At 47.1% G+C, this 16,208-nt stretch overlaps 2 protein-coding genes across 4 annotated transcripts in view; both read left to right on the forward strand.

Annotated features, from left to right (window-relative positions):
• LOC124252568 (zinc finger protein 77-like) overlaps positions 1–16,208 on the forward strand; it is a 172,833-nt gene that overhangs the window by 58,937 nt on the left and 97,688 nt on the right. The window lies entirely within an intron of this gene.
• On the forward strand, positions 9–4,031 carry LOC124252563 (zinc finger protein 709-like). The gene has a single exon (XM_046686220.1). The coding sequence runs from the start codon at positions 202–204 to the stop codon at positions 2,317–2,319; it is 2,118 nt and encodes a 705-aa protein (XP_046542176.1). The 5' UTR covers positions 9–201; the 3' UTR covers positions 2,320–4,031.

The following is a 16,208-nucleotide window of genomic DNA, read 5'->3' on the forward strand; positions in this document are numbered from 1 at the left end:
GCCCTCACGGATTTATCCTTCCTTAAGAATCAGCAACGATCTGACACTGGACACAAACCTCATCCCTGTGAGGAATGTGGGCAGGGCTGTAGTTGTGTCTCGTGCCTAAGCACTCATGTGCCAACGGACCTTGTGGAGAAACCCTATGAATGTGAGGAATGTCAGAAAGGCTTCAGTTGTTACTCCTGCCTTCAGCGACACATGAGAACGCACAGTACAGAGAAACCTTCTGTCTGTGAGCAATGTGGGCAAGCCTTCTGTTGTCCCAGTAACTTTATAAAACACATGAAATTGCACAGTGGAGTGGAATGCTACGAATGTACGGAGTGTGGGAAAGCTTTCCGTTTTTCCTCATCCCTTCGAGTACATAAGAGGACACACAGTGAAGAGAAACCCTATGAATGTAAGGAGTGTGGGAAAGCATTCACTAGTTCCTCATATCTCAGAGCACACGTGAGGATGCACAGTGGGGAGAGACCCTTCCAGTGCCAGCAGTGTGGGAAAGCCTTCACCTTTCAGTCCTCCCTTCGAGGACATATGAGAACACACACCGGGGAGAGACCCTATGAATGTCAGCACTGCGGGAAAGCTTTCAGGGAGTCTCAGCATTTTCAAAGGCATGTGAGAATTCACAGTGGTGAGAAACCCTATGAATGTAAGGAATGTGGGAAAGCCTTCAGTTATTCCTCATCCCTCCGAGAACATGTGAGGACACACACTGGGGAGAGGCCCTATGAGTGTCAGCACTGTGGGAAAGCCTTCACTTGTCACTCCTCCCGCCGACGACATATGAGAACACACACCGAGGAGAGACCTTATGAATGTGAGCAATGTGGGAAAGCTTTCAAGATGCCTCAGAGTTTTCAAAGGCATATGAGAATTCACAGTGGTGAGAAACCCTATGAATGTAAGGTGTGTGGGAAAACCTTCAGGTGTTCCTCCTCACGTCGAAGACATGTGAGAACTCACAGTGAAGAGAAACCCCATGAGTGTAAGCAGTGTGGCAAAGCCTTCAAGTATTCTGCGTCCTTGGAAGTACACGTGAGAAGGCACAGTGGGGAGAGACCCTACGCGTGTCAGCACTGTGGGAAAACTTTCATTCATCACTCCTACCTTCAAGTCCATGTGAGGGTACACAGTGGGGACAGACCCTATGAATGTAAGCCATGTGGGAAAGCTTTCAGTTATCCGGCTAGCCTTCGAGTACATGTGAAAACACACACAGAGGAGAGACCCTATGAGTGCCAGCACTGTGGGAAAGCCTTCAGGAGGCCTCAACATTTTCAGGCCCACGTGAGAATGCACAGTGGTGTGAAACCCTATGTATGTAGGGAATGTGGGAAAGCCTTCAGTTGTTCCTCATCACTTTGGATACATGTGAGAAGTCACAGCAAAGAGAGACCCTATGAATGCAAGGAGTGTGGCAGAGCCTTCAGATATCCAGCAAACCTTCAAGTACATGTCAGAATCCACAGTGGGGAGAGACCCTATGAATGTCAGCAATGTGGAAAAGCCTTCAAGAGGCATCAACATTTTCAAAGTCATGTGAGAATGCACAGTGGTGTAAAACCCTATGAATGTATGGAATGTGGGAAAGCCTACAGTCGTCGCTCCTCCCTTCAAGCACATGAGAGAAGCCACAGTGAGGAGAGACCCTATGAATGTCAGCAATGTGGGAAAGCCTTCAAGAAGCCTCAGCACTTTGAAAGACATATGAGAATTCACAGTGGTGTGAAACCTTATGAATGTAAGGAATGCGGGAAAGCCTTTAGTTGTTCCTCAACACTTCGAATCCATGGGAGGACTCACACTGGAGAGAAACGCTATGAATGTAAGGAATGTGGCAAAGCCTTCAGACATTCCTCATCCCTGCAGGTGCATGTGAGGATGCACAGTGGGGAGAGGCCCTATGCATGCAAGGAATGTGGGAAAGCCTTCACTCGTCACACTGGCCTTCAACTACACGCCAGAACCCACAGTGGAGAGAGGCCCTATGAGTGTCAGCAATGTGGGAAAGCCTTCAGTCGTCACTCCAACCTACAAGTACATGCCAGAAGCCACAGTGAGGAGAGACCTTATGAATGTCAACAATGTGGGAAAGCTTTTAGTCGTCACACTGGCCTCCAGCTACATGCCAGAACCCACAGTGGGGAGACACCCTATGAATGTCAGCAATGTAGGAAAGCTTTCATGCAGCCTCAACAGTTTCAACGTCATCTCAGAACCCATGATGGGCAGAGGGGTATTAATGTCAGTAATGTGGGAAAGCTCACAAATATCTTGGATTCCTGTGAGAACACACTGGAGAGTAAAATCTGAATCCACGGACTGAGGGAAAGCCTTTATTCTGCTTGAAACCTCGTGGTAAATGTGAGCAAACACACTGGAGAGATCGCTTAGGACTGGAAAGACTGTGGGGCAGCGTTCAAGTGTAGCAGTTCACTTATCTTCTTCATGAAAACTCAGGGCAGGAAAGAGACCTTTTAATTGTTATGTGTGGCTTCATCTTTATAAGTGTCTCATCTTTACTAGGGACCCCCAGTGTACCAATTCGCAGGTCATGTTGCTGATATGAACACTGAAAATAATAAATATCCATCTATTTATGCATCATCTGTACTACATATTTCATCACCTTGGACCTTAAATAATTGTACAGTTGTGTACACTCGTCTTATTTATATTACAACATGTTTTGGACCCAGGGATAAGTGGTTTTTGTTTTTTGTATAGTCGTGCAAATTGGTATAATTTTAGAGGAAAGTTTTTCGATTCTCACTTTTCTTTATGTTCCTAGTATACATTCATGATGTGACACTTGTACTCTTGAAATTTCACTTCTGGTCAACTGTTGCAGCTTTTCTGACTGAATATCTACTTGCCTCTGTAATCTTTCTTATGGAAAGATGTATAGTCCACATTTTGTCCTTCTTAGTGAATATCACATCTGTGTTCCTTGCACGAAGTAGTATTATGGAAAGGTTTTGGAAGAGGACAGTCCCATTTGATTATGCTCATACTTTGACCTGTGGTCATTGTCCTTGATCTTGGTTGGAAATTATCACGATGCTTTGAGTTCACATGAGAGACTTCATGGCAGGAAGATGGAGCTGGTGTCCAGAGGCTTCTACTGAATTGTGCTGTCACCTTGCGGAAGGTGGGGCACTATCTGAAAGTCCTTCTGTTTGTCGCTCTCTGTTAAAGTTCACGAGCAGAGGAAGATGCATGAGGTTTGGAAAGCAGAAGTGAAGAAGACATGATTCTCAGTTCTCCTGTCCCGTCAGGAGACAGAGGTGCCTGGGACCCTAGGAGGCCTGCGTCACAGCACACTTTTCTGACTTCTGGCGCTGCCTGTCTGGAACAGCCCCAACCAAACACCATGTTTGACATCAGCTCCCTCTTAGACAGCAGGTTCCACAGATTTGCCCACAAGCTCCCCCATCATGGAGCCTCTTTGGTTTGCACGTTCACACATTTACTTGCATTTTCCTGCAGCTCTTTGGTGTCCATCGGGCCACTTCAGGCTGTCACACTTTGTGGCAGTCTCTCATTCTTGAACCCCTCCATCTCCATTGCTTCTCCTGATGACATGAATTCTGTGGGGAGCATCTTGTTCTCTAATAATGGATCTGTTTCCTGCCTCCACCGTGACAGACTCAATGCTGTACCCACATATAGCATAAAATTCCCTGGTTGCATTGTTGCAAGGCTGCAATAATCCGGCATTTCTTCTTTCTGGATACTTCCATGATTGAAAACAGCATTTACAAATGTATTTGACAGTTTGTGAGTTTTTTCTTATAGCTGAGTGCTAACTAAATGTTAAACTCTGCATGTTTAATTTCTTTCCATTTTTCTATGTAATTTCCGAGTGCTTACTTTTTTCATTTTTTATGTGTGCTTTACAACAGGTAAATGCACAACAATGTGAATTTTTTTTTTTTAATGGCTCGCTACGTTGTTTCTTCGAAAGCTCATTCCTTCGGTTTTCAAGTCTGTTGTATGCTTACAAGTGTTATGTTTTATTAAATTTGAGGTTATGTTAAACTATCCCATTCTGGAGGATAATTTATTCTTGTAATTGTCCCTGTTCTTCTGTATATATCCTGGGATAATAGTACTAAGTACGTGTGCCTTTTGACATTTTTCTTTTTCGTGTGTTTTTCTTTACTTCCTATGCAGCTACTAACATGTTTTCATTAAAATCACTTCTTCATTCCTAATAGTGAAAACCTAAATATTGCTTATGTCAGTGGTCTCCAGCTAGAGGTCCCCAGGAGTCAGGCTCCTGCAGATGAGCACTGTGGGAGGCAGAACTGGACACACCTCTTCCGTAGTTCTCTGTGAACAAGTAGAACCACCAGTGTTCTTGGTGAGGTGAGCACTTAGTTGGGATGGGAATGAGTTAGGAGAGGGAGCTCCAGTTTACAGATATAACCAACTTGAGTAAACCACTGATTCCTGGAAATGCTGCTTCTAAATGTTTGTTCTCCAAATAACTCAGTGGTTTAATGGTAGTTGATACTGGAGTGGAAACATCTTCCTGTCTTATTGTTTTTAGAAATTGTGCTGAATATCCGCTGGCCATTTGTCTGTCTGGCAGGTAGGTAATTGATTGATGATGCTCCGGTCCAGGAATGTTCTCTTGTGTTGTTTCCACTAGATGAGAAATGGACCATATGTTGTCTCTTCATTCTGACCACTTACAACTTTTTTGCTCTGCCTCCAGGAACAAAGGTCAGTTTCTCGCCCTGTGTCAGATGGTCTCCAGGGATCCTTCTCTGGCCCTGGGCATGGTGGACGTCTTGTAGTTTGAATGGACTTTGTAGGGGTTCGTGTCTCAGAGGATGTATAAGGTGACTAGGCCCCCAGGGACTTAGAGAGGAAACAATCAGTAAAGGTATCTTTACAGCCTTTCCCGAGAGGAAGCCTGTACCTAAGGGCTTCCAACCCTTGTCAGGATGGACTCTCCTCTCTGGTGTCATCAACTCGCCAGTCGACATGACCAGTGCTTATGGGGACCCCAACACACTGATGAGGCTGTTGTAGGTGCACTAAACTGTACCAGCATGAAAAGTGTGGGTCACAAGCACACCGTGCCATGTCCCCACCAGTGGACAGAGCTCATAATGGACATTTTCCATGGGACTCTTCTTGCCTTTTCCTATCAGAACCATGAGATTCTTGAATCAAACATTTCCTACAGATAGTTACCCTTCTAAACCCCCAGTGTTTCCCTCATCAAGTTGTGGTCCTGTTGTTTCTTGTGCTCTCAGGATCTGACTCTGAAGTTTGGCAAGATGCCCACTGAATGTTGTTTGGGGGCTGTCACTCTGCCCCTGTTCTCTGTTCCTTGAGAGGATGGCCTGTCATGTATGGCCAGAGAGGGGGCAGAGGAAGGCTCAGGAAAGTAGTTTATCATACGCAGGTCCTAGACTGGCAGAGTCACTCCAGCCCAAGACGGGGAGATACTGGGGGAGTGTCAAGGGAGCAGGTGCTTCTGAGAAGGTGGCATGGAGCAGGAAGACAGATGGGCAAGTGCCTGCAGTGCCCAGGTTAGTGTAGAGACTAACTGTTTTGAGACTCGCATGTGCGGCTATGAGGGATGCTCAACATTTAGCACCAGAGGAAGAGGATGGACTGTGAGAAAGGAAGGCGGGGTTTGCGTCATGATCCTGGGCAGCTTCCTTCCTATCTGATCCTGGGTGGCCTCTGGTAAATCACCTACGTTCATAGTCTCAGTTAACTCATCCCGGGAGATGATAAGCGTGTCTACCTCATAGAGTTTGCCGAGCAGGAACTAGGTTTAAATGCTACCTTAGTCACTTTACAGAAGACATTTGAAACAGTCCCCGTGCACAGAAAGAAATACATCAGTGTTCACGTAGCCAATGAGAATGGCAAAGGCAGCCTCAGACACCTGGAAGCTGGCCTGACACTGCTGGGCTGTGGCTTCCTCACACTGAGCAGAAAGTTTCACCGTCTCTGTCATCAGATGGGGGAAATCTGTGACTGTGATGGGTTGAGACAAAAGGAAGAATGAGTGGGTCCAGCTCCGTGGCCGAATGTTTAAGTTCACGCACTCTGCTGCAGCGGCCCAGGGTTCGAATCCTGGGTGTGGACATGGCACCGCTCGTCAGGCCGCATTGAGGCGGCGTCCCACATCCCACAACTAGAGGGACCTGCAACTACGATATACAACTGTGTACGGTGGGGGAGGCGGTTTGGGGAGATAAAGCAGGAAAAAAAAAAAAAAGATTGTCAACAGTTGTTAGCCCAGGTGCCAATCTTTAGGAAAAAGAAAAAAAAAGGAAGAACAAGTTATAATCAGGTCCACAAAAAGGCGACATGTGGAACGGAAGCCAAAGCACACTAGTGACCAAACTTTCTCCACTTCCTTCTAATGTGATGGCTGCCTGTTTATCAGGTAGTTTTAGCTGCGCTGCACTCTTTCTGCTTTCTACACAAGAGCTGTTGAGATCTCCAGTGACCACATTACCTTCACCTCCTGACAGCATCAAAGCAGAGCGAAGGAACACTTGCTGGAACACTTACTCCACTCATCTCACACAAGGCTGAACGTGTGACAGATTCTTGTCCAAATATGTCCTCACATCACATGTGTCATATTCCCTCCTACTGACACTCCCACAGTCCTGCACGGTGTGTGCACCCCCAGTTCTCTAAGTCAGTGCACCCCACTCTCTGTGACTGCAGGTGTGATCCTGCTGTTCTTTGGCTAGTGAGCATTGGCACAATCATTATCTTACTCTTATTAATGAATTATAGGTTCGTTTAATGACAAAAGTTTTGTGTATATAAGAGTAAAAAATTTGCCTGAAAATATATTTAAATCCATATGCACGTGGTATACGTATGGACTAAGAATGCATGAGAATGCTAAGAATTAAGTTGAGAAAATTGCAATTCTGACTGGACAACCCGTAAATGCAGACATTTTAACATAATCTCTCAGCCCAGGAAAATTAGAGAGTGACACTTGTTAATATACAACTGATTTGAAAACAGCATTAATAGGACTTTCCTGGGAAACGTGTGGAATCTTCTGAGTACACAAGTGTTTTATTCACACATAAATATGACAACTGAACACATCCTGAGGGCTCTCAGCCCCGAGTTCAGGACACTCCCACCATGTCCCTGACACATGAGGAAGGTGCTCACTTCTCACGCGGAAGGACAGGCAGTGCAGCCACTCAACGGTGCAGCAGGGAAACAAGCCCCCGTTTTCTTTGGCTGCACTGCTGTGTCCGTCGTGGAATTAGACCCCAGATCTTCTCAACATAAAGGGAATGGGTGTTCACTGTACAAGTAACATCTGGTACAAATAAGGCAAGATCCAGAAGAGAGGGGAGTCAGCGTCAGTCAAGCTCAACCACCATGACAGCCTCCATGAGGGGCCTGGAGGGCACACCGGGGCTTTGCACAGCCCACACCTGTGGGTCTCTGACCCTAGAATCTGATCCACAATGGCAGAGAACAGGAGCACATGTGTGGAGGCCAGGGCCTCTAAGAAAATGGAAAGGAAAATTTGGTGTCTGGTTTGGGTACATACTTGACTGACTGGCCCGGTGATCAGAAAAATAAGCTGGAAGCTATTGCCCATCAAGCCGCTGTGCATTGCTCCATGTGTATGGTCCAAACCCTGAGAGTAACGGCTGCTTCAGGTGCACCTTTCAAATGTGATGTGAATGAGGCTATTGGTGAATTCTAACCCAGAATCATGAAGACAGGGATTCTGGGACATGTACCTCACTGCCTTACCCACAATGAAATGACACCATTCAGCAGAACCTCATCGACCTGTAGATTTCATTGACCTTTCATCAAACATGGGAAAATGTAGCACAGTCAGGGGATGAGAGGGAGATGGAGATTTTTTATATGGATGTGCAAATATATATCTGATTCCAGGAAATACTAGAACAGTAGGATAACTTTTATGTAATGCTGGAAGTTAATATCTAAATTGATTACAAAATATATACCTGTATATACATATACTGAGTTCAGCCATTGTCCCCTCAAATTTCATGTCCACCTGGAACCTCAGAATATGACCTTATTAGGAAATAAGATCTTTGCAGATGTCAAGATGAGTTCATGCTAGGTTAGAGTAGGTCCTAACCTAGTGGTGAGTATCTCTATAAAAAGAGGGAAATCTGGACACAGAGGCCTGCACAGCAGACATGTCTTCACCATGTGAAGACAGAGGCAGAGGTTGGCGTGACCTGCCTACAATCAAGGAAGGTAAAGGATTCTTGGCAACCACCAGAAGCTGCGAGTGGCTGGAACAGATGCTCCCTCTGAACCTCCAGAGGGAACCAGCCTGCTGACAACCTGATTTCAGAATGCCGCCTCCGGAACCGTGAGGGAATCACTTCCTGTTGTTTCAGCCCCCCGCTTTGTGGCACTTTGTTATTGGTGGCCCTAGGAAACTAGTAACATACGTATTTATATAAACACACACATAGGCATATACACACACACATCTGGAATAAATCTCACATTCTCTTTGATTTCAGCAAGTCCCAGCTTGGAGGCATTGGAATAAAAAGTAAGAACAAATGAAAAGCCCGGCATAGGAGACTTGAGTCAATGGGGAACTTTGAGGCCCCTCCAGCTTATCAATGGGCTACACAGCCAGGCAGAATATATTACTTCCTTTACACACTTACCCAGGTTTCTGTTGTTTCAGCCCCCCGTCTGTGGACTTTGTTCCGAACAGACCAGTGCCGTTCCTAAGGAGGGTGTGGGCCTTGGATATTAGGGGGACAGCCAGAGGCCAGTGCACCTGGAGCAGAGAGAGGAGAACGGCAGAGGAGCGTGATGGGGTGGTGGTCACCTCATGTCATGATTCACTGGCCATGGGAGACTGACGCTGCTTGTGAGTGACTTGGAGCCTACAAATGGCCTGATGTGGCAGCTTCACCGGATCCCTCTGTACCTTGAGAACAGACACTGGGATGATGCTGTCATTCAAGGTGCAGGTCAGACTGGGCTGGTACCTGTGACACTGATGTGCCAGGTTGGAGCCATGATATAATCTGAAGTTAGAGCCGTCAGAATTTCTTGGCGTATAAGGATGTTACTAGATTTTACTACAATTTAAAAAAATTCAAAAAGGATGTGTGAAAAGTTAAATAACACGGAGTCACTTTTGTGAAGGGTTCTGAAATGGAGCTGGGAGGCCATGAAGGAAGTGCACTTGATGCAAGTCCTCACTGAGTGGAACCAGGAACTTCTGGGCTGGGCCACACTGCAGATCCCCCGAGGACTCTGCAGGAGCTCCTACGACTTGCTGCAGGAATGGAGCTTTGCTTGGTGAGGGCCTGAGCCTCTTCAGCCCTCATTCGTTTTCTGCCACCAACACCAATCAAGATTCTTTGTAAACAAATTATGCAAACATTCCCTTTTTATCTTTAATCCCCTGACTTTTGCTCCCTGGTGTGGCACTATTTGGACTGCCACCCAATTCTATGTACCCCAAATTGAAAATCTTTGATCCCAAATGAATCTTTTCCTCTTGAACTCGTTTCTTGCTTTGAAGTTGAGATTCCTGGTGGCAGAAGCAGGATCTGAAATGACCTGTTGATCCCGCACTGCCATCCCCTAGAATCGCTGAGATGCCCACGCGAGCCCTTTTGTGCTCCCTGTTGTCTCCCTGACTGTGAGCCCTCTCAGGCTTCAACTTCCCTCCTGTGGGTCGAGGTCCTCGCCTTCCTTGGGAGCTGGGGTGCACCTGCCCTCGTGCTGGGTGCGGCTCTTGATGCTCGAGGGGTTTCCTTGGTGAGTGAGGACTCTGTTTCTGCCTACACACTTTTCGTCATTATGGGAATTTCTTTTTCTAAGTCTTCTGAGGCTGCACCCTCGAAGCTCCAACTGGTTTCATGTTTGAGAAGTCCAGTCCTTTCTTGTAAATTTTTGTCCCAGTGGACTGACAATACCAAAGACAGTTCACAATTAGAGTGCCCATTTAGGGACACTTTCGGACTCTCAAAATATGTGTATTTTTTGTGCACTAGATCTGAGAACCACAGTTTTAAGACCAGAAATAGGACCTTTAATTTCTAGAGTCAAGCATGGCACTCTTTGACACCCCCGCTTAAAAACTATGGTCCCGGAAGCTGTAAACATTGACCAAATCCCCCAGCAAAATCTTACTAAGCTTGTTTCATGTCCTCAGAACTTGGCTTGATAACTATCAGCATTTCCACTATGCTTACCATCCCCAAGCCTCATGATTGCTGGAAAGAAATGGCACACTCAAAACTAAATCGGGGAAAGTTTCAGAAGCGTTTAATCTCTCATGGCCAAAAGCTCTTCCACTAGTGCTCCTCCATCTTAGATCTGTACCCTTTGGCAAACCTCTGTCTCCTTTTGAAGTAATAACAGCACAACCTACGCATGCAATTACATGAGGGAATAAATGAACTGACTTTGCCTAAAGGAGACATCTTACATTACTGTCAGGGTCTCATTGAGACACTTAAAAGGGATGAAAGGTTGGTAGCTGATTCTTTTCACGGTGAGCTCCAGGAGGTTAAGACCTTAAGGATCATTGACTTCAACCTGGAGATTTCTTTTATTGGAAAAGGCACCAGATAAAAGACTCTTTGCAGCTCCATTAAAAGGTCCATACCAGGTACTTTTCACCAACCCATGTGCTGCAAAATTAAAAGGCACAGACTCATGGATTCACATTTCTCATATGAAAAAGACTTCTCCTTAGTGCTGTCAGCATCTTGGCCAAGTGGGCTGTTCCTTTAGTCTCTCCCCAGCATACAACCAAAAGGACATTAAGCAACAGAAGATACCCACACAGCACAAAGGATGTCTGAGAGATGCACACAGCCATATGTCTGAAGGTGGGAGTACTGGACCCCCAGGAAGCAGTGGGAGGAGGTGAGTGGATGTCCTCCTCGTCATTGGCTTGGATCTAGGTTGCAAGTCCACACATAATGGCCGGCACATGACTCCGTGAGGAGGCAGGGGAGCAGGTGGGCCTCCTTGTGAATGCTGTCACTTTCATGGTCACATCCCAGCCAACAGGGGTGCTCTACATTGAGGTGGCTCAGCCACTGCATGGGACCCCCCTCAAGCCCAGCAGCCCAAGTGGACCACCAGTGAGGGCACAGCAGCCTCGTGTGTGATAGAGGGTGTCCTTCCTATCCCTTCCTGTCTTGCACCCAAGTCTGGCTGGTCAGCCAGGGCAGTGTATCCACACCACAGCGCATCAGGTGGGCAGATGCAGATGGGCCCTGTCAGCACAGCTTCCTGCAGAGAGGCACAACTTCTAGCAGATTCAGCGTGTTCAGAAAACACAGCTCCTGCCCCTCTCAGTGGCGGCAGGTGGAATCTGTGACCAGATAACACCCTATGTGCCAGCAAAGGTCCGCTTCATCAAACACCCTGAAGAAATACATTAACACTCTGGACCAGATGGAAAACGGAAAGTCTCCAGAGACCAATCTTGAAGTCAGAGAAGTTTTCAATGTAAATGATGGAGAATTCCAAATAGTTATAGAGAAACTCAGTGAGTTACAAGAAAATCCAGCCAGTTCAATGAACTCAGGAAGGAAATTAAGGAGCAGAAGGAATTCTTCACAAAAGAGAGAGAAACTCTAAAAAACACACCAAACAGAACTGCTGAAATGAAGAACACAATGAATGAGATAAAAACATTCTAGAGGGGCGGCCCAGTGGCGCAGTGGTTAAGGTCACACGTTCTGCTTCTCGGCGGCCTGGGGTTCACCGGTTCGGATCCCAGGTGCGGACATGGCACCACTTGGCATGCCATGCTGTGGTAGGCATCCCACATAGAAAGTAGAGGAAGATGGGCACGGATGTGCGCTCAGGGCCAGTCTTCCTCAGCAAAAAGAGGAGGATTAGCAGTAGTTAGCTCAGGGCTAATCTTCCTCAAAAAAAAAAAAGATTGACTAAGGATTATTTGCATCAACACCAGCAACGTGGGACTAAACAAATCTACGCTTGATCAGCAATGCTTTCTGCAAAAATTCTCCATCAAGAGGGTTAAATTTGAAAGAAAACAAGGTCACTTCTGTAGAAGGGCTTTAAAATGGAGCCGGGAGCCATTAAGGAAGGAGAGTCGTGCACATCCTCCTCAGGCAGGACATAGACCTCTGAGCTGAGTGAAGACAGAAGTATTCTGAGAACTCCGCCAGAAAGCTGCGGCTCCTCCCGCTGAGGGCCTGCTGCCTCCCTGGAGCTGCCTGAGCCACTGATTAGGACCAGCCAAGACCCGCTTTCTGGGGCCAAGTCCAGAGAACATTCTGTGATGCAGAGGCCCCTCTCTGGTCTTTACGAGGCCGCGCTGCCTCCTCCCCGCAGGACACAGTTTGTGTGGCTCCCTCAATCTGTGCGCCCTGAAGAGCAATTCTTTGATCCCAAATTCAGTGCCTCTCTGCGTCTCCTCTGGACTATTTTTAAGCTAACAGGACTGACTAAACCCATGATCTGATATAAATTTCCTTGCAGTAAAATGTGCATGTGAGGATTCTAACATCTCACACCGTGGCGGTGCTGAGACGAGTCCTGTGCGCAGGCTGCGGCCGTGGGGTCTCACTTCCCATGGGGCAAAGGACCCAAAGCCGCAAGTGCTGACCTCAAAGCCCAGAGCTGGGGGTGGGTGTGGAAGTGAGCAGAAGTGCGGCCATCTTGTTACACTAAATGGCCCAGCCCCTCCCCTGTGTGACTGCTCGCTGCTCTGCACGGACTCTGAAAACATCCACATGCTCTCCTGATTTATGGCCCCTTATGTGCGTTCTCCCCAATAGCGTGATAAATTAAAACTTTGGAACGGGCTGACCACACGCGGGAAACACACCTACAAGGATCCATTCCAGCTGACAGAAGAATGGAGCAATGTTGACGTGGATCAAGGCTGCCCCGGAGAGAAGGCCAAGGCGGTCTACATCACCCACCAGGAAGTGTACGATACGCTGACCTGACTCGTGTCTAACGTTACACGATCACGCAATAACCAGACCGCACCTGCACTGACACCATTTTAACGACCTTTCTACATGATCTTTCCTTGGTCTAGTAAAAAATAACTCACATACCTGTGCCTTATAAATTTAACCCTACCCTGAACACATTGCAGCTCTTCACTGCCCATGGGTCCTGTCCCCATGCTTGCAGCTCTTCACTGCCCATGGGTCCTGTCCCCATGCTTGCAGCTCTTCACCACCCATGGGTCCTGTCCCCATGCCCCATGCTATTCTCTGAATAAAAGAGCACTATTGCCAGACCTTGAGAGTCCAAGAAATCCTTCTTTTGACTCCTCGGCCTGCCAAGCCCACATCACTTCCTCTGGGGGTCTGTATGGCAATCTTGCTTCACCAGCTTGTGACCTCAAGTTCTGGTAAGTGCACATTTCTTCTTTGTGCCTTCCTCTTTCAAGGATGCATCTAAATTCACTTCTCCATTGGGAACCTTCTTGGACAGCTGTATGAATCCACGGTTGCTGCCCATGGCTACTCCATGGGGCAAACCATGGCATCTGGCCCAAAGAGAACCAGTAACTTAAGCCTGAGGGTGATGAAGAATGAATTAACCCATTCTTTCTGAATCCTATCTCTAATATATAAATTTTACATGGGCGCGGGTTGACCACTCAAGTCATTAGGACAATTGCCAATCTCCAAGACTCCTGTGGCAGGTTTCTTTTCCTAAGGCTGGATTGGCATCCCTCCCTGTGGGTCCTGCCCACACTCCGAACCACGGGAAAGTCCCAACTGGGACTCCGGTTCAAGGAAAGTACCAAACTCTAACCTTTGGTTGAGTATGGGAACCCCTTCTTGGGAGAAGGGCTCCAGGATGCAATTGGGTAGAATGTCCCCCAGACTGGCGGAAAATTCTTCAGTGTTTTCTCTATTCTTCTCTCATTTCTGGGACCATTCACCAGGCCCCTGTTATCACCAGGCATAATAGGGAAGATATACAAGGGGTGCAATGCCGGGGGACGTCCCCATCGCCCCTTGCTATAGGAACCCCACAGGCAGAACAACGGGTAGGACGTGGCCTAGGTTCGGGGGGAATTCCAAGGTAACAGACCCTTTTCTCTCCTCTCTCTTCTTTTGTCTTTTTCCTTCCTAGGACCATGGGAGCTTCTCATTCTGTTCTTAAGGACTCCCCTTGGGGTTGCCTTTGAAATAACTGGGCAAAATTTGATCTAAAAGATCCAAAGAAAAAGAGACATCTTTTACTGTAATACTGTTCGGCCTCAATATACTCTGAATGAGGAAAAATGGCCCATGAATGGCACCCTAAATTTTAATACTATTTTTCAACTAGACTTATTTCGCTGCCACCTGGGAAAATGGTCTGAAATCCCTTATATTCAAGCATCCACAGCGCTAGATGAAGATCCTGGACTCAGAGCGGCTTGTCGCATGTGTCTGGCTCCCCGACTACAGTAGAAAAAACCACCCCTGACATATTAGATGATGGCTGCCTTGTCAGACCTCTTCCTAAGGCCCTTACAGCCCCTACCGAAATCTCGTGATTATTGTTTAATAGAGGGGGCGAAGAAGGGATTTACAAAGCCAGTGAATTTTCACAAACTCCAGGAAATAACTCAGGGAACAGAGGAAAACCCTGCCCCTTTTCAAGGGAGATTAGCTGAAGCCGTTTGAACAGACACTAATGTAGACCCTCCTTCTCCGGAAAGGAGAGCTGGTGTAAACATCACTTCATTAGTCAGTCAGCCCCAGGCACATGCAGAAAAGAGACTAAATGGGCCTTGGGTCCTCAAACACCTGCACAGAGACATTTTAAAATGGGCTCAACATTATGCTGAGCTCCGTAACCAAACCACGTGTTGGGTTTGTGGACCCTTGCCTCTGTCTAGGACCTCCGGCCTCCCCCAGTGGGTCTCTCCCCTCTTGGGCACTGACTGGCGTGCTACATAATACTACACAAGGTATTTCTAGCTCTTCTCTTCTACAAGATTCATCTGTTACTAATCATATTGTTTCCTTGTTGCCATCCGTCTCTGTCACCTGGGAGCTCCCTGGTCACAATCAAACCTTTTCCTTCAACTCTACTGCCCACATACTAACTAGACTCGCCTGGTCGCAGGGGGATCATAGACGAGTACCTAAGGTAAAGCCCCCACCCATCGATACACAGGATGGACTATAGCAAATTTGGGATGAATATACTTGGCTCACTCTTACTAGTGGTCAACTCAGTCAAAAGGCCACTCTATGTTGGGAACAAACCAATCACACTTGTAATACTTGAGCTAATAGCACCCGACCTATGGGATAAATTCCCCGTTATGTGTGTTCTCATATCATAGCCTTAAAAAATACTGATTGGTTTGGGACCGACTGGGACAGACGGCCCAGCACACGTTGGTTAGTCCCTAACGGCACTCAGGGGATATGTGGCTCCAACTTATGGCCTTGGGTGCCGCCTGGATGGACTGGACGATGCACCCTAGGCTTTGTCTGGATGCAAGGTAGAACTCCATTTACTATATCCCCCTGCTGACCTACCCACCCTGCAACAGCGCTGGACCCACTCTGGCTTCCACTGGGATGATCCCCTTGCCTCAATTTTCCTTCCCCAATTAGGAATCAAAAGTGTCATCTGGCACATGGAAGCCCTAAACAAATTTACCACGAAGGCATTGAATGATACACAACATAGCCTTCTGCTGCTGGATTTAGAAGTATCCCAAATGCGTAAGGGGGTTCTGCAAAACCAGATGGCACTGGGGGGCACTTATACCACTATAAAAACTAAATGTTGTGTCTGTATTCCTGAATACCATCAAAATATCTCTGGCCTCCTATCTGATATGAGCCACCAAATTAAATCCATGCCCGACCCCACCCTCATTGGTTGGACTCCTGGTCAGGTCCAGGCCCCTGGACTACTATCAAAGCCTTATTCACTGGGCTGATCATACTGCTTGTATTTCTTATCATAATTTGTCATCTATTTCATTGTTTGTCTTGCGCATGTCAACAAAATTTTGCCTCCTGAAGCACTTCTCATCAAATGATTCTCCCGTCTCCAGAGGATCTGCATACCTTGTCTGCCTTAGACTCCATGGGCACAACCTTCCGGTCCACTGAACTTCCTGCCTGAACCCCTGTGGCCCCATTTAGGGACAGCTCTGCGATCACGTACAGCTGGAAGTAGTCACAGAA

The sequence above is a fragment of the Equus quagga genome, chromosome 14 (assembly GCF_021613505.1).
Source record: "Equus quagga isolate Etosha38 chromosome 14, UCLA_HA_Equagga_1.0, whole genome shotgun sequence".
NCBI lineage: Eukaryota > Metazoa > Chordata > Mammalia > Perissodactyla > Equidae > Equus > Equus quagga.

Excerpts from the sequence above, each read along its gene's own strand:
- LOC124252563 (XM_046686220.1), top strand. The coding sequence starts at position 202 with ATGAGAACGCACAGTACAGAGAAACCTTCTGTCTGTGAGCAATGTGGG.